This window comes from Hypomesus transpacificus, chromosome 18 (assembly GCF_021917145.1).
Source record: "Hypomesus transpacificus isolate Combined female chromosome 18, fHypTra1, whole genome shotgun sequence".
In the NCBI taxonomy this organism is placed as follows: Eukaryota; Metazoa; Chordata; class Actinopteri; order Osmeriformes; family Osmeridae; genus Hypomesus; species Hypomesus transpacificus.
Genome location: NC_061077.1, coordinates 2449271 through 2472498, shown reverse-complemented (window position 1 = coordinate 2472498; position 23228 = coordinate 2449271). Strand labels below are relative to the sequence as shown.

General features: G+C 42.7%; 3 protein-coding genes across 4 annotated transcripts; all 3 read left to right on the top strand.

Annotated features, from left to right (window-relative positions):
- The first annotated feature begins 1026 nt into the window (after positions 1-1026).
- Positions 1027-3631, top strand: LOC124481087 (heat shock 70 kDa protein). The gene is made up of 2 exons (XM_047040857.1): positions 1027-1148; positions 1342-3631. The coding sequence occupies exon 2, from the start codon at positions 1354-1356 to the stop codon at positions 3289-3291; it is 1938 nt and encodes a 645-aa protein (XP_046896813.1). The 5' UTR covers positions 1027-1148; positions 1342-1353; the 3' UTR covers positions 3292-3631.
- A 2104-nt stretch (positions 3632-5735) lies between these two features.
- LOC124480470 (heat shock 70 kDa protein) lies at positions 5736-8339 on the top strand. The gene is made up of 2 exons (XM_047039816.1): positions 5736-5857; positions 6051-8339. The coding sequence occupies exon 2, from the start codon at positions 6063-6065 to the stop codon at positions 7998-8000; it is 1938 nt and encodes a 645-aa protein (XP_046895772.1). The 5' UTR covers positions 5736-5857; positions 6051-6062; the 3' UTR covers positions 8001-8339.
- A 740-nt stretch (positions 8340-9079) lies between these two features.
- kcnc4 (potassium voltage-gated channel, Shaw-related subfamily, member 4) lies at positions 9080-22907 on the top strand. 2 transcript variants are annotated; one of them, XM_047040913.1, is made up of 4 exons: positions 9080-10362; positions 16940-17876; positions 18504-18701; positions 21230-22907. In XM_047040913.1, the coding sequence occupies exons 1-4, from the start codon at positions 9763-9765 to the stop codon at positions 21295-21297; spliced, it is 1803 nt and encodes a 600-aa protein (XP_046896869.1). In that variant the 5' UTR covers positions 9080-9762; the 3' UTR covers positions 21298-22907. The 2 variants fall into 2 exon arrangements, with proteins under 2 accessions (XP_046896869.1, XP_046896870.1); XM_047040914.1 differs by lacking the exon at positions 21230-22907 and adding an exon at positions 18963-19110.
- The last annotated feature ends 321 nt before the right edge of the window (positions 22908-23228 follow it).

The following is a 23228-nucleotide window of genomic DNA, read 5'->3' as shown; positions in this document are numbered from 1 at the left end:
AACAGCCAGCCAGATTATTCTAATCATGTCTGGCCTATTCCCACACCCTTTTCCTTTACCCTTTCAATTAAGGTTTAAACATGTAAATGTAAACAAAATGATAGAAAATTGCTGATCTCTGAAATTACATGAAATCCTAAATAAAAGTAAAGGGTGTGGAAGTAGGCCAGACATTATTAGAATAATCTGGTGTCAATTTGAGATTTTTTAACACACATTTGAAAAGGTTTTTAAATTTAGCGAGGATTTCAAGCTATTTCAGAGATAGCGATTTAATAAATATATTTATTTTAAACGTAATTGAAAAGGTAAAGGTTGTGGAAGCAGTTCAGACATTATTAGAATAATCTGGTGACACTTTGATGTTTTATAGCCACAGAAATATAATGAAACACGTACATTTTCTAAATTGTACGGTTAGTTTTCACCCGGACCCTAACGCGACGCTGCAAAGTAGCGTCTTCCGAATGTGAGACGAATAATATGAAACTAACTTCACCTCGGTCTAGTTTAGTATGTAATGCACCAAGATTACACTACGTAACATCATAGGCCTGCACAACGTTATGTTTGAGACGTGATAGCAGTAATCATGTCAGAAATTGCCTTTATCTATTGGACAATATAACTGATATGACAATATATATGACAACATTAACAACATTAAATAACATTAATAAAGCTAGGCTACATCAACTGTCCCGTTTTCGCATATCTTCTTGTGTGTAAGAGTAAACAGCGTTGTTTGTTGGTCACAGGCTTTTTCTTTGCAGACGTTCGCGTACGTTCCTGAACATGTCGCACTATTATTGTCTTTCCAGCATGTTCCCTCAGTTCTCCAGCATGTTCCCTCAGTTCTCCCAATGTTTACATGACGGTGGAGTCAGCTTCGAGACGCTTCCAGTTCTAGATTATTCAGTCGCTTTCGCGAAGTTTCCAGGCAGCCTCAGTTACTAAAATGAACAGTTACGTCAACAAGAGCGTGACGTAAAAGGAGCGTTCTAGAAACTAGCTTTCACTTTATAAGCACGTTCAGACGGTGGAGGCATTACTTTTTGAAAGACTCAAGGCGCCATAGGAGCGACACCTAAACACACGGGAAACTTATCAGCAAGGCTCTTTGAGCTCCCTCCGACGAGAACAAAATTGTGAGTACAAATAATCTTCATGTAACGGTTTTTAGAGAGAACGGAACTGATGAAATGTGACGTTTTTATTTAAGAATAATTCCACAATAAGCTTTTATTTGCTTAGAATTGTTTATTTTATTGCTATTCACTCATTTATTATAGCCATGTAAATATTGGTATGCTTTCTTTTCTTTTACCAATAACTCTACAGAAACAATCCAAGATGTCTTCAGCAAAAGGAGTATCTATTGGCATTGATCTCGGTACAACCTACTCCTGTGTGGGAGTGTTTCAGCATGGGAAGGTTGAGATTATTGCCAATGACCAGGGCAACAGAACCACCCCGAGCTATGTGGCTTTCACTGACAATGAAAGGCTAATTGGAGATGCCGCGAAAAACCAAGTGGCCATGAATCCCACCAACACCGTCTTCGACGCCAAACGGCTCATTGGCCGAAAGTTTGACGATCCCATTGTACAGTCTGACATGAAGCTTTGGCCCTTCAATGTCATCAGCGACGGTGGGAAGCCCAAGGTCCAGGTGGAGTACAAAGGGGAGACAAAGGCCTTCTACCCTGAGGAAATCTCATCCATGGTTCTAGTAAAGATGAAGGAGATAGCAGAGGCCTACCTTGGTCAGAAGGTGTCCAATGCAGTCATCACAGTTCCAGCTTACTTTAATGACTCGCAGAGGCAGGCCACCAAGGATGCTGGAGTCATCTCTGGCCTGAACGTCCTGAGGATTATCAATGAGCCCACAGCAGCTGCTATCGCATACGGCCTGGACAAGGTCAAAAGAGGGGAGCGCAATGTATTGATCTTTGATCTGGGTGGGGGTACCTTTGACGTGTCCATTCTGACCATTGAGGACGGCATCTTTGAGGTGAAGGCCACAGCTGGGGACACTCACCTGGGCGGGGAGGACTTTGACAACCGCATGGTCAACCACTTTATGGAGGAGTTCAAGAGGAAACACAAGAAGGACATCAGCCAGAACAAGAGGGCGGTGCGAAGGCTGCGCACGGCCTGTGAGAGGGCCAAGAGAACCCTGTCCTCCAGCACCCAGGCCAGCATCGAAATCGATTCTCTGTTTGAAGGCATCGACTTCTACACCTCCATCACCAGGGCGCGCTTTGAGGAGATGAATGCAGAGCTCTTCAGGGGAACCCTAGAACCAGTTGAGAAATCCCTGAGGGACGCCAAGATGGACAAGACTCAGATTCACGACATCGTCCTGGTCGGTGGCTCCACTCGAATCCCCAAGATCCAGAAGCTCCTGCAGGACTTCTTTAACGACAGGGAGCTCAACAAGAGCATCAACCCAGATGAGGCAGTGGCGTACGGGGCTGCCGTGCAGGCTGCCATCCTCATGGGCGACACCTCAGAGAACGTCCAGGACTTGCTTCTGCTGGACGTGGCACCTCTGTCCCTGGGGATTGAGACAGCAGGAGGAGTTATGACAGCCCTCATCAAACGTAACACCACCATCCCCACCAAGCAGACCCAGACCTTCTCCACCTACTCCGACAACCAGCCTGGAGTGCTTATTCAGGTGTATGAGGGGGAGAGGGCAATGACCAAGGATAACAACCTGCTTGGCAAGTTTGATCTCACAGGAATTCCTCCTGCCCCAAGAGGGGTACCTCAGGTGGAGGTAACCTTTGACATTGATGCCAATGGCATTCTGAATGTGTCCGCTGTTGACAAAAGCACTGGCAAAGAAAACAAGATCACCATCACCAACGACAAGGGACGTCTGAGCAAGGAGGAGATTGAGAGGATGGTGCAGGACGCTGAAAAGTACAAAGATGAGGATGATAGTCAGAGGGAGAAGATAGCTGCCAAGAACTCGTTGGAGTCCTACGCGTTCAACATGAAAAGCAGTGTGGAGGATGATAATATGAAAGGGAAGATAAGTGAAGATGATATAAAGAAGGTTGTTGAGAAGTGCAACCAGGCAATCTCCTGGTTGGAGAACAACCAGCTGGCAGAGAAAGAAGAGTATGAACACCAGCAAAAGGAGCTAGAGAAAGTGTGTAACCCAATAGTGTCCAAGCTGTACCAGGGAGGGGCCCCAATGGGAGGGGCCCCAATGGGAAGCTGTGGTAGTGAGGCACGGTCCGGTTCGTCTCAGGGTCCTACTATTGAGGAGGTGGACTAAACACTGTATGGCCTCCTTCAGAGCATGTACTTTGGCATCTTTGCTGTAACCGAACATGTTTTTACTGCAAGTGTACCTTAATGTTATTCAAAGCTTCCAAAAACAATGTGATATTTGAAACACACTCATTTTGTATAGGAAGACAGCACCTTGAGTTATATTCAGGTGGTGTTTTCTTGCTTAGCGAATAGGGATTTTTGACTTAACATTTGTAACCCTGTTTGATAATTTACAGATGTATTATTTTAGCTCGTCCATCGCTTACTGTATATACTGTACATTATTGTCTTGTTCATATCTTGATTCATCATAATAAAACTTTTCCAAGATTTCAAAATAATCTGCTTCTGGGACTGACTATCTTATACAGTAGGTTGGCTACCTCATACCAATACTTGGGTGTGCTTTGGTCAGCAAGGCACACACTATGTTATCTCACATTTATATTTATTTGTATTATTAGCTGTTTTCCCACCCCCAAAACTCCGTAAATGTTTGCACTACATAGACATCAGTGTCAAAATCTATAACAAACACCATGTTCTAACATAAAGATGCTCATAAGTGTACCTGGTAACAGAGCACTCTAGGCCGAAGGTCAATTATCGATTTTGTAATCATCAGAATCAGAAAGGGGTTTAATCGCCATGAAAGTTTGCACAGTCAAGGAATTTACTTTGGCTGGAAAGTGCATACATTCAGCAAACAGGGAACATTAATTTTGAATAGGTGTGTAAAAGTCTAACTATACTAGTGGTACAAGATCTAACTGATACTAAGGGGCTGTAAGAATTTATAATAAATAAAATACAAAAAATTAAGTAGCTATGATATACAATATAAAAATACTAAAATACAAATAGGGTAAACGAGTTCAAATATGACAAGGGTGCAAATTAGTCTATGGTGCAAATATGGCAATGGTTTACAGTCTGTGTGAGCCCTTGGCCTTGTTGAAGATACGAGTGGCAGATGGAAAGAAACTGTTCTTGTGGCGCGAGGTTTTGGTCCTGATGGACCGCAGCCTTCTGCTGGAGGGGAGTAATTGATGAAGAAAGTGTTTTGTCCGTCTCTTCATAAATGGAGTGACTAAGTTCAGTTGAGTTGTGGATTTCAATAAGTATTATCATTCTGCAGATTGGGAAAGAAAATCAGACGTCTGACAATAAATGACAACACAACATCAGGCTTAGGTCTCATTCATGTCTCTCATCTGAAGGCCGGAGGGACATCTTTTATAGGGCAAAAGAATGTAAACATACATAGTGACAGTCAGGCAGTTATGACGTTACAACAGTCTCAGGAAAAAGATTCACAGCTCCCAAACGATGACAGCTCTCAGACTATAGAGATCATAGTTGGAGCTCTCCTTGTAATAATGTAAGCACACAGGATATCCCAATTTCTTCCACAGTTGGAACAGCCAGCCAGATTATTCTAATCATGTCTGGCCTATTCCCACACCCTTTTCCTTTACCCTTTCAATTAAGGTTTAAACATGTAAATGTAAACAAAATGATAGAAAATTGCTGATCTCTGAAATTACATGAAATCCTAAATAAAAGTAAAGGGTGTGGAAGTAGGCCAGACATTATTAGAATAATCTGGTGTCAATTTGAGATTTTTTAACACACATTTGAAAAGGTTTTTAAATTTAGCGAGGATTTCAAGCTATTTCAGAGATAGCGATTTAATAAATATATTTATTTTAAACGTAATTGAAAAGGTAAAGGTTGTGGAAGCAGTTCAGACATTATTAGAATAATCTGGTGACACTTTGATGTTTTATAGCCACAGAAATATAATGAAACACGTACATTTTCTAAATTGTACGGTTAGTTTTCACCCGGACCCTAACGCGACGCTGCAAAGTAGCGTCTTCCGAATGTGAGACGAATAATATGAAACTAACTTCACCTCGGTCTAGTTTAGTATGTAATGCACCAAGATTACACTACGTAACATCATAGGCCTGCACAACGTTATGTTTGAGACGTGATAGCAGTAATCATGTCAGAAATTGCCTTTATCTATTGGACAATATAACTGATATGACAATATATATGACAACATTAACAACATTAAATAACATTAATAAAGCTAGGCTACATCAACTGTCCCGTTTTCGCATATCTTCTTGTGTGTAAGAGTAAACAGCGTTGTTTGTTGGTCACAGGCTTTTTCTTTGCAGACGTTCGCGTACGTTCCTGAACATGTCGCACTATTATTGTCTTTCCAGCATGTTCCCTCAGTTCTCCAGCATGTTCCCTCAGTTCTCCCAATGTTTACATGACGGTGGAGTCAGCTTCGAGACGCTTCCAGTTCTAGATTATTCAGTCGCTTTCGCGAAGTTTCCAGGCAGCCTCAGTTACTAAAATGAACAGTTACGTCAACAAGAGCGTGACGTAAAAGGAGCGTTCTAGAAACTAGCTTTCACTTTATAAGCACGTTCAGACGGTGGAGGCATTACTTTTTGAAAGACTCAAGGCGCCATAGGAGCGACACCTAAACACACGGGAAACTTATCAGCAAGGCTCTTTGAGCTCCCTCCGACGAGAACAAAATTGTGAGTACAAATAATCTTCATGTAACGGTTTTTAGAGAGAACGGAACTGATGAAATGTGACGTTTTTATTTAAGAATAATTCCACAATAAGCTTTTATTTGCTTAGAATTGTTTATTTTATTGCTATTCACTCATTTATTATAGCCATGTAAATATTGGTATGCTTTCTTTTCTTTTACCAATAACTCTACAGAAACAATCCAAGATGTCTTCAGCAAAAGGAGTATCTATTGGCATTGATCTCGGTACAACCTACTCCTGTGTGGGAGTGTTTCAGCATGGGAAGGTTGAGATTATTGCCAATGACCAGGGCAACAGAACCACCCCGAGCTATGTGGCTTTCACTGACAATGAAAGGCTAATTGGAGATGCCGCGAAAAACCAAGTGGCCATGAATCCCACCAACACCGTCTTCGACGCCAAACGGCTCATTGGCCGAAAGTTTGACGATCCCATTGTACAGTCTGACATGAAGCTTTGGCCCTTCAATGTCATCAGCGACGGTGGGAAGCCCAAGGTCCAGGTGGAGTACAAAGGGGAGACAAAGGCCTTCTACCCTGAGGAAATCTCATCCATGGTTCTAGTAAAGATGAAGGAGATAGCAGAGGCCTACCTTGGTCAGAAGGTGTCCAATGCAGTCATCACAGTTCCAGCTTACTTTAATGACTCGCAGAGGCAGGCCACCAAGGATGCTGGAGTCATCTCTGGCCTGAACGTCCTGAGGATTATCAATGAGCCCACAGCAGCTGCTATCGCATACGGCCTGGACAAGGTCAAAAGAGGGGAGCGCAATGTATTGATCTTTGATCTGGGTGGGGGTACCTTTGACGTGTCCATTCTGACCATTGAGGACGGCATCTTTGAGGTGAAGGCCACAGCTGGGGACACTCACCTGGGCGGGGAGGACTTTGACAACCGCATGGTCAACCACTTTATGGAGGAGTTCAAGAGGAAACACAAGAAGGACATCAGCCAGAACAAGAGGGCGGTGCGAAGGCTGCGCACGGCCTGTGAGAGGGCCAAGAGAACCCTGTCCTCCAGCACCCAGGCCAGCATCGAAATCGATTCTCTGTTTGAAGGCATCGACTTCTACACCTCCATCACCAGGGCGCGCTTTGAGGAGATGAATGCAGAGCTCTTCAGGGGAACCCTAGAACCAGTTGAGAAATCCCTGAGGGACGCCAAGATGGACAAGACTCAGATTCACGACATCGTCCTGGTCGGTGGCTCCACTCGAATCCCCAAGATCCAGAAGCTCCTGCAGGACTTCTTTAACGACAGGGAGCTCAACAAGAGCATCAACCCAGATGAGGCAGTGGCGTACGGGGCTGCCGTGCAGGCTGCCATCCTCATGGGCGACACCTCAGAGAACGTCCAGGACTTGCTTCTGCTGGACGTGGCACCTCTGTCCCTGGGGATTGAGACAGCAGGAGGAGTTATGACAGCCCTCATCAAACGTAACACCACCATCCCCACCAAGCAGACCCAGACCTTCTCCACCTACTCCGACAACCAGCCTGGAGTGCTTATTCAGGTGTATGAGGGGGAGAGGGCAATGACCAAGGATAACAACCTGCTTGGCAAGTTTGATCTCACAGGAATTCCTCCTGCCCCAAGAGGGGTACCTCAGGTGGAGGTAACCTTTGACATTGATGCCAATGGCATTCTGAATGTGTCCGCTGTTGACAAAAGCACTGGCAAAGAAAACAAGATCACCATCACCAACGACAAGGGACGTCTGAGCAAGGAGGAGATTGAGAGGATGGTGCAGGACGCTGAAAAGTACAAAGATGAGGATGATAGTCAGAGGGAGAAGATAGCTGCCAAGAACTCGTTGGAGTCCTACGCGTTCAACATGAAAAGCAGTGTGGAGGATGATAATATGAAAGGGAAGATAAGTGAAGATGATATAAAGAAGGTCGTTGAGAAGTGCAACCAGGCAATCTCCTGGTTGGAGAACAACCAGCTGGCAGAGAAAGAAGAGTATGAACACCAGCAAAAGGAGCTAGAGAAAGTGTGTAACCCAATAGTGTCCAAGCTGTACCAGGGAGGGGCCCCAATGGGAGGGGCCCCAATGGGAAGCTGTGGTAGTGAGGCACGGTCCGGTTCGTCTCAGGGTCCTACTATTGAGGAGGTGGACTAAACACTGTATGGCCTCCTTCAGAGCATGTACTTTGGCATCTTTGCTGTAACCGAACATGTTTTTACTGCAAGTGTACCTTAATGTTATTCAAAGCTTCCAAAAACAATGTGATATTTGAAACACACTCATTTTGTATAGGAAGACAGCACCTTGAGTTATATTCAGGTGGTGTTTTTTCTTGCTTAGTGAATACGGATTTTTGACCTTACATTTGAAACCCTGTTTGATAGTTTACAGATGTATTATTTTAGCTTGTCCATCTCTTACTGTACATACTGTACATTATTGTCTTGTTCATATCTTGATTCATCATAATAAAACTTTTCCAAGATTTCAAAATAATCTGCTTCTGGAACTATCTTGTACAGTAGATTGGCAACCTCATATCAAGATTTAGTATGTAATGCAGAAAAAGTACACTAGATGGCATCATACACAGCGAAATGTTTGAGGCACGATAGCGATAACCATGTCAGAAATTGACTTGAGTATCTATCGGACGATATAAACTAATATGACAACATTTAAAAAAAGCCATAGGCCTACACCAAAGCTGTGGTTTAAAATAAACGAACAATTCAGTTAGATGGGAACTGATTAAATTTGTGTCCTGTGTAATTTATGTAGCTTACTCCTGATTCACCTTGCACTAACTAATTTGAAATAGTTTTGACATCTATGCAGTATCTTCCCTTTGTTGTAACGTGATGGTCCCATAGCCTCCTAAGCTTTCATCCTACTATGAGGTTTCATGAACCACACAGAGCAACAGACGATGATCAAATGTCACCTAATGTGATGAAAACAAGCTACGTAGTTGATATCTGTCAATAATATCACAGTGGGAATGTAGCCCAAATAATACGGATAGATACGATCTGCGTCTGTTACTGATGAAAAATGTATGATTTTAGTAGACTACATACTTATATAAACAATGTAACAGTGGAAATAAACAGTGGGGCAATATGGTGCTCAGTGATCTAATTGCATCCAAATCAGTACTTGAAGAGTTAATTTGTCAAGGAGGTTGCACGCGCCATCCTACGGTGTTGTGTCGTCTAAATTGGTGAGGGAGGAAGGATCCTTACAGAGAAGCAACAGATTATCTGCTGAAAAACAACCTTTCAACCCCGCTGTTGATCAAATGTATGGAATTATTCAATGCATGCGTACGCGTATATAATTGTTTGGATCACATAACTTCTTGATCTTGAAAAAATAAGAAGAAAAAAAAGAACTTGTTTCATTTGGTTGAGCTGGATTTTTGTCAGTGTCAATTTTGGAAAACTTTGAGCTTGAAAGGGTGAGAAATATGCGATTTCCTAAAAAGTGAATCAACAATATAATGGAATTTACCCACAAGCCATCATTTTAAAAGACACATTTGTTGACTGAAGGGTGTCAGACACCCGGGAGAAAGTACAACAGGAAGAATCCAGAAGGCTTTTTTTGGGGGGGAGAAAGAAACACTTGTATTTCACACGGGTCAACTCATCGATGAAGCTTATGATCTGTGCCAATTGCCAAATGTGCACCACATCACACTGGAACTGTCATTAGAGGAGTTGTAATTTAACAGGTGGTTTTATGTAGCGTGCGCACCTTGGACTTGTTGGGCACATCTACGGACTAGTGAGTAAATGAGCGACATCCTACTTAGATCTATCATGAACTCTCCGCACATTTAATTTGTCCAGAAAAAAAATAACCACCGACTAAAATCAAAGGGCTATACTGGGCGGTCTCTCGATCTAAATCTATGATTAGCTCGGTGTGTGTTTCGTCTTATCGTGGGCGCAAGTCAGGCAACAAAGCTCCATCCAAAACATGTCTGAAAGAAGAGATGGCGAGAGGGGAAGACTCAGACAAAATAATCATCAATGTTGGTGGTATACGGCACGAAACCTACAAGAGCACCCTTAGGACCTTGCCGGGCACCCGTCTCGCATGGTTGGCCGATCCAGACCCGCAGGTCACCCCAGAAACGGACACTGAGGAGATGTTTTTTGATAGGCACCCTGGTATTTTTGCGTATGTTCTAAACTATTACAGGACTGGTAAACTTCACTGTCCTGCCGATGTATGCGGACCCCTGTTTGAGGAAGAGTTGGCCTTTTGGGGAATAGATGAGACTGATGTGGAGCCATGTTGCTGGATGACATACCGGCAGCACAGGGACGCCGAGGAAGCATTAGACATATTCGAACCCCCTGATCCAGACGATACTGACGATGACAGAGAAATACCCAGACGGTTCGGCATCGAAGACTGCCAAGACAGGTCACGAGGATGCTGTGAAGTTTGGCAACCAAAGATATGGGCCTTATTTGAGGACCCTTACTCCTCTAAGGCTGCAAGAGTAAGTTGCTTCTATAAATCAATTTGTTTTCATTGCATGTCTTTTGCATGACGTTTCATGCATTTCGACAATATCTTTTCCCTCTTAATGCAATAACTTAATCAGTTTTTCATGTTAGCCTTGACATTCGCGCCATTCCCTCTCCAACAGGTGTCTACTCGATTTATAAAGACTCCAATGTTACCATGCATTCGATGATTTCATTTGAAATCTAGATTGAGAAATCACGAACAGTATGTAATCCAAGATACACTTAAATGAAAATCTGTATTGAATAAAGTTTGCATATGACCTCAATGTCCAATATTACATCAAAATTGAAACACATGCATCCAGTAATGGAGCCAGCTGTTATATGGTTGTGTCCACATTGTTAAATCGTTTGTATAGGCTACTAAGTCTTGAAATGTACATGGAGTGTGGGTGAGATATCTGACACTCAGAACGTTGATCAACAACATGAAATACTTTATATCTAAGTGGGTTTCCATGGGAAAGGTGTAAAGACTTTATAGAAACCTCACATCTGGGCCTACCTTAGACTGTGGTTCTGGTTATTATTGTTTACAAGTGGTTATCAAACTGTCTTCAATTGGGTGGACACGTCTGCTAACAAATTATGTTAGTAAGTAATTATAAAGTGTTACCCATGGCAGATATGTCTTTTAATCTCTATTGCAGTCAGCAGGGTATAAGATCTATATAATTCCCATGTGGTTCGTGTTGTCTGGGGATACTACTGTTGACTGTCTCAGGGGGTGAGTAGACAGCCGCTTAAGACCTTTACAATCACAGCTCATCTTGGGGCAACAAATAGATCAGGTCTGAGCCGACCGAGACGAATGCTGATATAACGTTTGAGCAGCTGTCTCATCAATGTAAGGCTGGATGTAGCTTTGTGTTGATCTGCATTTACCTGTCAGACTTTAGATTAAGTCTGAATGTGAACATGATCGAGATTAAGAATATGTTTAAATTTACTGTCTTTAATTGTCTTTGAGAGCTACATCTACGTTGAAACATTGATTTTGGCATTTTAGCTCTTGTGATTCATAATGTCACAGTTGTGTGAGTGCTGTCCCTACATCACTTGTGCACACTGAACAGAAACAAACATGACAGCATTCAAAGGCATAGTTGCCATAGTTGCAATGCCACCTGAAGGTGACAAACCCAGTGCCTGTCTGTTAATCAGTTTTTTTTCCTTCACTCTGCCAGCTGATCATTTTGTCAGATTAATTTAAATGGCTGCTTTTGGAAGCAGTGTGGAGAGCGAAGTGGGCGTGAGGCCTTCCTTGACTAAGTGACAATAATTAGAGAGAGGCCTCACACTGACCTTAGTAGCTATGTAACAAATTATTCTGTATTTTTATAAAACAAACTATACTGATTTTTCCCCAAGCCGGATGTTCATTATCCTCACATCCAATCACATTCTATGTATGTATGCCCCCTGTGTTCATACTAAAATGATAAACGTAACATTTTAGAGGGATTCTAGTTTGCTTCATGGCTTTTACAATTTTCAGAGCGCTTCTCAGCCCACCCCAGGTAATACGATTCTAAAAGGCCATGGGGAAGTTTGTCCGCCATAACAGCAGCCATAAATTCCATCTCCGTCCTTAACAGCTGGGCCCGGGTGGTGTGCAAGATGCATCCATAGAATCTTTACTATCTGACTCTGACGGCCAGTTGAAAGCCTGAGAGTAGGATCTGGTTGGTGAACGGATTTATGATTAGATTAATTCAGAGACCTTTATTCTGATTTAAGCATTAGGGATCTAAACCTTATACAGTATCTGTACCCTGATTAGACTTCAGGCTCCATCGTGAAGGTTGTATAACTGTTCTAGATTTAGCATTTGCTTCGAGCAACACTAGGGACATCTGAACAAAGATTCAAAAGACTTGAGTCATGAGGTAGAAGCTGTGACATGAAGGTATCATATCATTGAACTTTAGTATGTCAGCAGGTACACAAAATAAATAGTCATTAATCAGTGAGTGATAGTGAGTGAAGCATTACATTTTAGCAGACACTTTTATCCAGAGCGACTTACAGTAAGTACAGGGACATTTGCCCGAGGCAAGTAGGGTGAAGTGCCTTGCCCAAGGACACAACGTCATTTGGCCGGGAATCGAACCAACAACTTTCTGATTAATAGCCTGACTCCCTAACCGCTCAGCCATCTGACCCCTGCATTACAACTGTGCACCTTCATAAATTACCGATACGTCATTGTTTCACAAAAAAAACTAGAAAATTGCCCCCTTAGCTGTGAATCCATTTTGTCGCTCATCAGAATGGGGATGACGGAAGTCTATACAATTAAGCCCTTGACCGACAAGGCTGAAATTACCCTATATGGAATCACCTCACAGGCATGAAAGGCTTTCAGAAAGACATGGCAGGCATGTCAATCATGTCTTTTTCTGCCTCGGATTTAAAAAGGCATTTTTTTTTTTTACTTTTTAGGACACAGAGCATACTGTGTCCAAGGCAACCAGCCAACTTCTCACAGTCACAATATAAATACATACTAAACTGACCACATGCCTCCCTATCTATCATCCATGCTGCTCTCTTCTATCCTGGACGTTATTGACCAACCATATTTTCCATGATATTTGGACCCTCTCTGGAAGACTATCTGTTCCAAAGTGTCAAACATCTATGGCTGAGTGCTGAAAGGGGGACCTCGTCCCCTGGTGAATGTATATGGAACAAAACAATGAGCCAACCCACTGACAAGGTTTTCAAAGAACAAAGTTTCCAAAGAAGCATCCTAACCCTGACAGAGACACACTCCTGTGATTTTCCCTCTGTGAATGGACTGAACGTCCCTTGAAAATGTTTCATCAGCCCTGAAATGTAGCTAATTAATCAGGGTTTATTCAGATACGACAATGCAATGTTGTTCTGTATCTGGACCTGTAATATAATCCTTGCGTTGTCTGTGTATAGGTGTTGTTTAAGGAGCTGAAATAACATGCTAACTTAGCAGTAGCAGCTGGGACCTTGGCATCTGGCTCCCCTTCAGACCTCTGACTAGGGGGCACAGTGCCACAGACTGTCCTAGGGGTAGTCCACACAGATGGATATGTAAATATTGTAACTGCTTTTTTAAATCCTAGCAATATTTGTTGACAAAATATGGTTATGAGCAGAGTGTAGAGCATACATCTGGTATACTGAACTAAAAAGCAGAAAACCAGTCCCGGTGTATGTTTGGTCAATTATTTTGGAATATATAAGTCTGACCCACAGTTTTTTTGTGGTATTACTGTTTGTAACTGTTGTGTTCGGCAGAGCAATATGGCAATCCACACTGGAATAAGACAAGCAATCGTTCAAACATTGTGACAGTGTTTGAATTGGCTGATACTAATATTAAATGTATTATCATTGTAGCCCTTGGTGTCCAGCTATAAACATACAGACACACATTCAAATGGTGTCAGGTTGGCTGGCAAACGCAAACAATCGCCCATGGGTCAAGACACGGTGTCTCTCCACCGTTTCCAATGCACAGGTGGAGTGCAGGGCTGGTCCTTTTATGAGCAGAAGGATATGTTCCTTTCTCTTCTCCAGGCCTCCACTTGCTCCCCTAACACACAGAGTCCTCTTGGAACAGATTCTATGCAGATGTCCGGATCTGTTTAGCTCTGGGATAAACCGTTGGCATTTGAATAAACCATGGGGCTCGTTGGCTTCTTGGACAGAGAAGCTGAGCTTGAGGGATCACCTTTTTATTAGGGGCCACTTGTCAGCTGTGTTATAGAGATTTATTCAGTAGTTGCTAAGCTACCGTATGTTATTACAGTGTGTAACAAGAATGAACTATATTTGGAAATAAAAGGCAATTTGTTAAATATTCAAATGAGAGCTGTTGCACAACAACAAGTTCTATCCCATTTAGAATGGATTATGATGGATGAATAATGTTTCGCATTGTCAAATGTAGTGAATCTAGATTTGATGATTTAGAAATTCTAATTCAAGTCACAGGAGTTATTGAAAGGCACTTTTGATCCGCCGAGTTATTCATCCTTACCACTGAATGTGTTCATCCATAACAGTGCCACCCAACACTTATTGAAATCAATGTGCTAGTCGTCATTACCATAACCAAATGTTAAATTCATACATTTTCAGCTCCATGCTTTTACACCATAAACAATTTCACGCAACATTGACCAGCGCAATTACGGTGATGAGATGATGATGAAACTGCACTGCAATAGTCCCTCCTCGGAGGGTGATCTCAGGGGTATACTTTAAACACAGGCCATCCCAACAAGACGCAGGCCTTCAGAAACATTGTTTGCTTCATGGCTCATTGACCTTTAGCATAGAGATTATGCCAACACCCAAAGGATACAGTTCCTGTTCCATGTTTAGGTTACAATCGACCGACTGCAAACACATACAGGGCAAGCACCATCCATGCTGAATTGCAGTGCATTGTGTGGGGAGGGTCCACAGGTCTTCGTGAGGAACATATGCAACAGGTCAACAAGCCTCGGGTGACTCTGGAGGTATCAAAGGCAATAGGAACACGGCAGGGTATTTTGACAGGGTATGCAACACATGTCAGACTGGTGTGTAACATTAGTGTGAGCTGTCTGGCAGATTGTCCTTTCCAGGCGCATGCAGCTACTCACATTCTAAAAGCCTTGGATGCTTCTTTTCTCCAGGGAAGAAGTAATGGTCCGTTTGTGTGGATTTGTTTTGTGTGGAGAGGTCTGGGAGAGTATAAATGAGTGGACATGATAGGTACAACTGCATACACAAGATGTGTGTGTGTGTGTTTGTTAGTAGACGTGAAGGTGTGTGTCTGAGAATGAAAGGTAAGGAGATAATGATAGTTGCTTTTCCAGTTTTTTTTGCTCAATTCACGATTGTATCTCTCCTCTTGCTGCAATTAATGTACAATACCTTTTACAAGGTTGTCGTCCTTCACTAAACTGATGTTGAACTAACAATATACTTGTTTCTAACGCATGGGTTCCAGTTATCCTAGAAACATCCATGATACAGTGGTTTCACATGTTATACCAAGTAACTCAAACCCCAAACTATACAGTGTACTTTAGCATACAGTACATATTTAACACATTTCTTTCTCTTTAGATAAAAAGAACATTTAACAGAAGAAATCCCTAGGACACATGGAAGCCCTACACACACACAAACATACAAATGCAATTTATTGTAGAAGCATTACTGTGTTACACCAGCAAAGTACCATGCACTTTATTAATGTGGTGTACAGTATACTAACAAACCTAACAAAAAAAGGGGATCTTGTTGGTTCCAAAATGAGAAGATGCATTACACCAGGATTTTCTACAATGTATTTGGTTGCACACTTCTGGATACTGCTGGTGCATTTGTTTAAGCGCTGAAAAGGGGCTGAACCGCTGCTAAGTGCATGCTTGGGCACATATTTAACCAGCTGGAAGATGAGCACGGGTAGATATGTAATGTAATACTCTACGTCCGGGACACAGCAAACACTAATGATAGATCATCCCCTACAATGCTAACACACACAGACATGGCTATTGCAGGGCAGGAAATCAGTCAAAGAAAGGGACAATGTTTGCAAAATGTTAAAGTTGTACACCTGCCTCAAATCAATTTATACTACTATTGTAAACATGCACATTCTTTTGACGTTAGGACTTCAGAACAACAATGAATATTAGTGTATTATCAGATGAAATATTGTGGGAGGAAGCCACATCCTTGCTAACTTCCAACAAAATGGCAGCTGAATGTAAACATGCTGTGTGTTTCCCAGATCTTTGGTAAGCCTGTGGGGCTTCTCTCCTTTTGCTTCAAGCTACATTTCCTGGTGAGCTACACGGGCATGCTGTGGTTGTCATGGCTCCTTCCTCCTTCACAGCCCCACGCTCCCCCTCCCCCACCTCCAGATTCATGCGCCTTATGGCTGGTGGCTGAAGCCTCCTAATAGCACAAGCTCATTTAGCGCAGGTTCGTTAGTTAGCCAAACACGATACCGTTCCAGAGCCAAAACAGCTTATTTGGCTTGCAAAGTGGTTGTTTATAGAGTGTGATATTCTCTTGGTGTACTGGTGAAATCCATCCTCCTACATTAACCATTGGCATTGCCTATTAGGATGAACATTTGCCACTATACAAGCGGATTGGCATGCAAGAAAAGGAATTAATTTTTCTCTTGCCTTTTTCTATGTGTATGAGCGTTGTTGGAGCTGTGATATGAACAAGTCCCTGGTGTTTCGGGATATCAGAGGCCATGATTGTGGATGCTAACAAAATAAGTGCATGCCTAGTTCTGTTTGGTTACGGGGTTTGTTGCCAGAAAGCTTTTGTCTAGACTTTTTTCAACACTAAAACTGTACTGTGAAGTAAAAGCAACAGCCACACAGTTCCTGAAAGTTCAATCAGATCAACCAGTCCTAAACATGTTTTCACTACACTTGGAGCCTCAGTGTATTGTTGACCTAAGCACGCCACAGGGTGGACAGAGGAAGTAGTTTCAGTTTTTCTGCTTTACTGGTCGTGACTGGTGTTTTTTTTGTCCTTCAGGGTGTCGCCTTTGCCTCTCTCTTCTTCATCCTGGTCTCCATTACCACCTTTTGTCTGGAGACCCACGAAGCCTTTAACGACCTGATCAACAACACAGATCTGGTGACAGTGGCCAACGTCACCACCACAGTGGTCACCTGGGAGGTTGTGACTAAGCCTGTCCTCAACCTGGTAGAGGGTGTGTGCGTGGTTTGGTTCACCTTTGAGTTCCTGGTGCGCATCATCTGTTGCCCAAACAAGGTCCTCTTTGTCAAGAACATGCTCAACGTCATCGACTTTGTGGCCATCCTGCCCTTCTACCTGGAGTTGGGCCTTAGCGGCCTGTCCTCCAAAGCCGCTTCTGATGTCCTGGGCTTCCTCCGGGTGGTGCGCTTTGTCCGGATCCTTCGGATCTTCAAGCTGACGCGTCACTTTGTGGGTCTCCGTGTGCTCGGCCACACCTTGAGAGCCAGCGTCAACGAGTTCTGCCTCCTCATCATCTTCCTGGCCCTGGGCGTGCTCATCTTCGCCACCATGATCTACTACGCCGAGCGCATCGGCGCCAAACCCGACGACCCGCGCGGTTCCAAACACACCCACTTCAAGAACATTCCCATTAGCTTCTGGTGGGCGGTAGTCACAATGACGACACTGGGCTACGGGGACATGTACCCCCAGACGTGGCTGGGCATGATGGTGGGGGCGTTATGCGCCTTGGCGGGGGTGCTGACCATCGCCATGCCTGTGCCCGTCATCGTCAACAACTTTGGGATGTACTACTCACTGGCAATGGCCAAGCAGAAGCTTCCCAAGAAGAAGAAGAAGCACAACCCGAACCCTGACGTTCCAACAGACTCAGTCTCCTTTGGGATATCCGGCACCAACTCTCCCAGGGACAGCACCCAAAGTGACACGTGTCCTCTGGCAGCTGAGGAGAGCAGTGGCAGAAACCGCTCAGGTCAGAACCATACCCATTCATTAGGGGTGGGAATCTTTTGGTATCTCACGATTCGAATCGATTCCTGGGGCCACGATTCGATTAAAAATCGATTCAAGATTTTTAATAAAATAAATAACTATATATGCTTATATTTGATTCCAGTTTGCTTTCTAGTGTTACTTAAACTTATAAAACTTATTTTTTTATTGATATGAATCGCTAGAAGACTGAATCGCAATTCAAATGTGAATCGATTTTTTCCCCCACCCCTACCAGTCATACTCCACATCAGACTGGCATGGTGTCCATTACAGCAGTTTTTCTCTGAAACTGCGTAAAGTGAAGTGAATATAGAATGGAACTCTATTTTTTTTCATGTTGTTTTTCTCTCTTCAAAATTGTAAACTCAACCTGCTGTTATTATGTGTCCCAAAGTCTTCTTAACGTTTCTTTGACAGACAAGGCCTAGTTAGGCACCATCACGTAAACACAGACTGATCCAATTATTTTCAGGGATCTTGGGGTCAATTGAATCTCAGCACAGTAAAACTGTGTTTTTGTGGGATGCAGCTATACCTTTCCCCTGAAGGGATGTTGAGTAAAAGCTTTGGCATTTACTGTCCTGGTGTCCTGCTCTCCTGTCAGACTCCCAGCAGAACGGAGACGCTAACGTGGCCCTGTCGGAGGAGGAGCGCTGCAGCCTGACCCAGCCCCTGTCTCCTAGCGACAAGTGGACCCTTCGGCATTCCCGCGTGCGTGACAACAAGGCAAAGAAAGAAGCCACCTGCTTCCTGCGTACGTCTGGTGACTTCTCCTGCCCTGGAGAGCCCAAAATCCGCACAGGTAGGTCATCCACACCTAATCCAAATTGTGGACACCATATCCTTCCATAGACCACACACACACAAACTGCTTGTCAATAGGTTAGAGAGGAACCCATCATGAACCAACATGAAACCTTTTCATCAACCCCAGTTTGATCCCCAACTTGACCGTGGAGGTGGATTATTTAGTCATGACTCGCCAGCCGCTTAAAAGGAAAATCAATTGAAGAGCTTTACAGTACTAATTGCATCATCTATCTGTCTGCTCCCTGGAATATAGCCTTGGATAAAGGTGTGAATAAGACTGTCATGGCGTGACAACAAGAATGGTGACAGGTACGCAGCAGCAACAGACAGTGTTAAAGTATTCTGTCCTAGTAGCTAGTATTTAGATCAAAGATACATACATTGGCAACTAAATTGTAACAATGCTGTCACAGGTGCCATGGGGGGGGGGGGGGGGTATTGTATTATATTGTATCATGTTTTTACTACAGGAAACGGGAGCATGTGGCCAAGGCAGAGACTCTTGTATGCACACCTCCTAATCCAGCTCATTACCAGCTGTTATCAGTCTGCTATCCCTCTCTGCTTGAATGGCCCCCGCTGAATCTCAGATCTTAGCGCCCAAATTCCCCAAGGGCCCACAGTAAGAAGAAGCTCTATATTTGGGTGTAATGGATTCATTTCTCACATCTCGAGCAAACATTCCACCCTTTGACATCCTGACTGATTCTTATCAGCAGATGGCCTGAGCCTTTTACCCATGATTTCATCTGAAGACAAGACTCCTGCCAAAACTCATTAGAACACTAATATCAAGGAAAGACAACAGATTAGTCAGTCTCTTTTCTCAACCCTAATGAGAGTAATGCTTATCAATGGTTTGTTGTATTTTTTTGTCCTTTAACACCATAAAAGGAAACTAGCTTTCATCATGTCAACTAAAACCTTTCCAGACTTTGACGGAAACAGTTTTCTTAATGGTGGAACCTATGGAACATGTCATTGTTGGAGTCAAAATCAAGTCGAGTCAAAATCCCAGTTCCTCGATCAGACTCTGTCAGAAGGTTGATATGGGAATGGGACATGTTGTGATGGGTGATAATGGCTAGAGGGGGAAGCAGTGTAATACCCCTTGCCTGCCCAAAGACAGATCCATCCTACATAGATCAATAGAAGTCTTGACAGATCTAATCGTACTAGTGACTCCAGCCCTGGGAAAATGAACTGTGATTGCACTATGGAATGTTTCTGCCACGAGAATCTATCTTGGATAACTTAATGTAAGTCGCTTTGGATAAGAGCGTCTGCTAAATGACTTAATGAATAAACAAATGGACCCCAAGCCATTCAGGGTGGCACTAACATATAGTACATTAAATCATCAACAAGCGACAGAAATGCCCTCATATGTGGCAAAAGTAATGAACTGATAGTTTGTTTTGTCTATGACACAAATGGTAGGGTGTGCTGATGGAATTGCCAGCCCTCCTCATTTAGGGTCCGTAGAAACAACAAAGGGAATCTGAGAAAAGCCAGAAGCCCACATAAACAACCGTTGCTCTACCTTCCCTTAACTCGGACATAGAAAGAGAGACAGAAATAGAGAAGGATGTAATTCGATACTGAACCCTGTGTCTGGTGAGTGTGTGGATAATGATATCCCAGCTTATTATAGAAGAATATCGCACAAACAATCACATATTAGTGCACATTAGCCTCAGGGAGGGGCTAAAGATATGCACGGCTGCATGACAATATCAAATCAATTAATTAGATCAAAATTCACTGCAACAAAAATAGTAATGTGTACAATAGGGAAGTGATAATTACAGAAATTTTTGATTGAAACCGGGAACTGGATTAAAGTCTAATGGTTGTGGCTCTGAGGTCAAACTCATAGTGGAGGTGACCCACTTTATCCCTGGATTACACAGGATGTGGTTTTGAGTAATGTATCACAAGGGCAACAGGGCAGAGAAGGGGTAGACAGATATCTGAAAGCCACTTTTGATTCATATCAGGACAGGTAGCGTGCTGCACCACACGCATGAATTGAAACACAGAAGTAAACAGTGCATCTGTCACAGCCCAGTCACCCCAAAGTTCCTCCAGCACAGATGGTCCCATATCTAACCCACAGTGGCTTCACAGTGTGACATGTTACCTGCTCACTTCTCCAAATTGGGAGCGTAACAATTTGGTAAGCCAGTCAACCGCCTCTGAGAGCCAACAGCAACTAACAGCAGCATTAGACTCAGAGGCAGAGTTTTGTGCAAAGGGGAAGCCTCTACTCCCAAATGACTCTTCAACTTGATTGCCACTAATAGGCTTCCATTAGTAGCATGGTCATAGCGCACAGCTTCCGCACAGCTTTCTAAGCTGACATGCTATGATATTCAGGGGGCGCAAGGAAGTTTTAAAATGTCTTGGCAGGATGTTTACTAAATGTACCCAGTACACTAAATGTTGTAGATCTATGTCTTCATTTATATTCTTATATTCTTGTTTGTCTAATTTCCAAATTGTCTTTTTTTTATACAGAGAGCTGCAAAGATGTCCTTGCCGCGACAGGAAACTATGCCAAACCTGAAGTGACCACACTGACCTGAAGCTGATTGGCTGTTGAAAGGTTGACCTGTGAGCACATGGGTTGAATGGGTGTGCGCGGAGGTGGGACGGAGCAATGCAGAACACGTCCTCTCTCACCAAGATGAAAATGGGATTCTTGTTCACTTCTGTTACTCACTGTTACTCATACATACCCCACACACTTATCTGATACTTTAAGAGGTGTAGTTCTATAAACTCATATGTCTATCAAAGCATTTCTGCATGTATGGCATGATCTCTCATTCTATGATGTACTCTGAACCAGAACAGACTAGATAGGGACTTATTGACCTTCAGAGTAACTAAATATCTGAAGTGACGGATATGTCATTGATATTTTGGTTACTTTATGAGTTGCAATTATGAACCAATAGATCCAAAAGCATTTTTCAAGATATTGCAATCCAAAACTTGGGATGAATGAAGTTTTACATTGTGCACAGTTTTTTGGAGTCTGCAAAACCAGATCATTGTTAATTAAGATGTCCTCTTTTCCTCCATAAATTGTGGTTAATAAGAATGAAGATACACCGGAAAAGTGTGAATATCGCGTTGTACAGTCAAAGTTACTGTAAATCTAGCTCCGAACACTTGAAATCATTGTCCCAAGTTGACTCCATGAAGTCAGGTCAAGTACAGCTTTGTTTGAACTAAAACAAGTACAAAGCATTTTGGTCTCTGGCTCATGTTGTGTCTGCACTTCCTAAGGCATCCTGGAGAGAAAGCATGCAGACAGGGGTCAAGAGAGAACATGTGACTAGCAGGGCTCCAACTTTCCCTGGTAAACAAAATGTCAACCAAGTCTTGTACAAAATAGAGGGGAAAAAAAGACCTCAGATCTTACTGTGTCATCATTACATTAGCTATAAACCATCCACTCATCATTGCTCGTTGACAAGGGACCAAAAGTAGGCTCTATGAGATTGTACAGTAGGTTTGTCATCACCATTGTTAGTTCATACGTTGTAATGCATCGTAAAGACACATTCTATAACGTGACAGCAGTTCCAGTTGTGCCTAATGTCGAGTCATAGAGCTTGTGTGCAGTAATGTAAACGTAGATTTGTGCCAGAACTCTCAGTGGCTTGAGATCTTTGTGTAACCCCGGCACAAGTTGCTCGGGGGAGAAAATACATAAAATAAAAGATTATGGTTTCTTTCACAGGTGACTTACTATATTCCTCATGGTCTACCATAGTTGCCTTATGTTTAAATAAGCAGATAGTTCCGTTTTTTTAAATTATAATTTTCAATCCCCACCGTTATGCAGACACAAATGTCTATATCTTTTATGTAAACGTAAAAGCACATTTGTATGTAGCACAGTATACTGAAGCATTCCTAAACCTGTCATTCTATACAAACTGCTCAGCTAACTAAATAAATAAAATGAATGATGAAAAATATAATGTTTAGATTCTTGTTCCATTTGTCTATATTATACAGCCTTCTTTCCTACTTTACTGTACATTTTATTTATAGTGGGGAGAAAACAATAGATGAATCCCATGTTGTCATCATAGATTGAATATGAAACAGTGGTGGTTGTGAAATCAAACTCAGTTAAAGCTGTCAGATGCCATGTGTCTACACACAGATGATATCTTGAACCATGTCGGTATGTGTTCATCTGCCAGAATACAAATAAAATCAACCTCATGTTTCAACTTGTGGAATAATTGCCAGGGTAACCTTCTACCTATTTTATCTCACTGTTGAATGTTTCATTGAAGATAGCCGTCATATAGTATTAAATGTTGTATTCATTTAGCCAACACTTTTAGTCAAATACAATACACTATAAATAGTGCATATAGCAAGTGCAGCAGAGATGGTGTAAAACTGTGTGTGGATTATTGTTTCACTCAGTGCACCACCAAACAGCATACCACATAGTAAGGGTCTCTCTAAAGCCACCATAAGAAGGTTG

What these genes read in the sequence shown, in the direction of transcription:
- LOC124481087 (XM_047040857.1), top strand. Translation starts at nt 1,354, where the DNA reads ATGTCTTCAGCAAAAGGAGTATCTATTGGCATTGATCTCGGTACAACC.
- LOC124480470 (XM_047039816.1), top strand. Translation starts at nt 6,063, where the DNA reads ATGTCTTCAGCAAAAGGAGTATCTATTGGCATTGATCTCGGTACAACC.
- kcnc4 (XM_047040913.1), top strand. Translation starts at nt 9,763, where the DNA reads ATGATTAGCTCGGTGTGTGTTTCGTCTTATCGTGGGCGCAAGTCAGGC. An exon ending in ACTCCTCTAAGGCTGCAAGA is followed by an intron (nt 10,363 to 16,939) that starts GTAAGTTGCTTC and finishes TTTGTCCTTCAG; the next exon opens with GGTGTCGCCTTTGCCTCTCT. An exon ending in CAGTGGCAGAAACCGCTCAG is followed by an intron (nt 17,877 to 18,503) that starts GTCAGAACCATA and finishes CTCTCCTGTCAG; the next exon opens with ACTCCCAGCAGAACGGAGAC.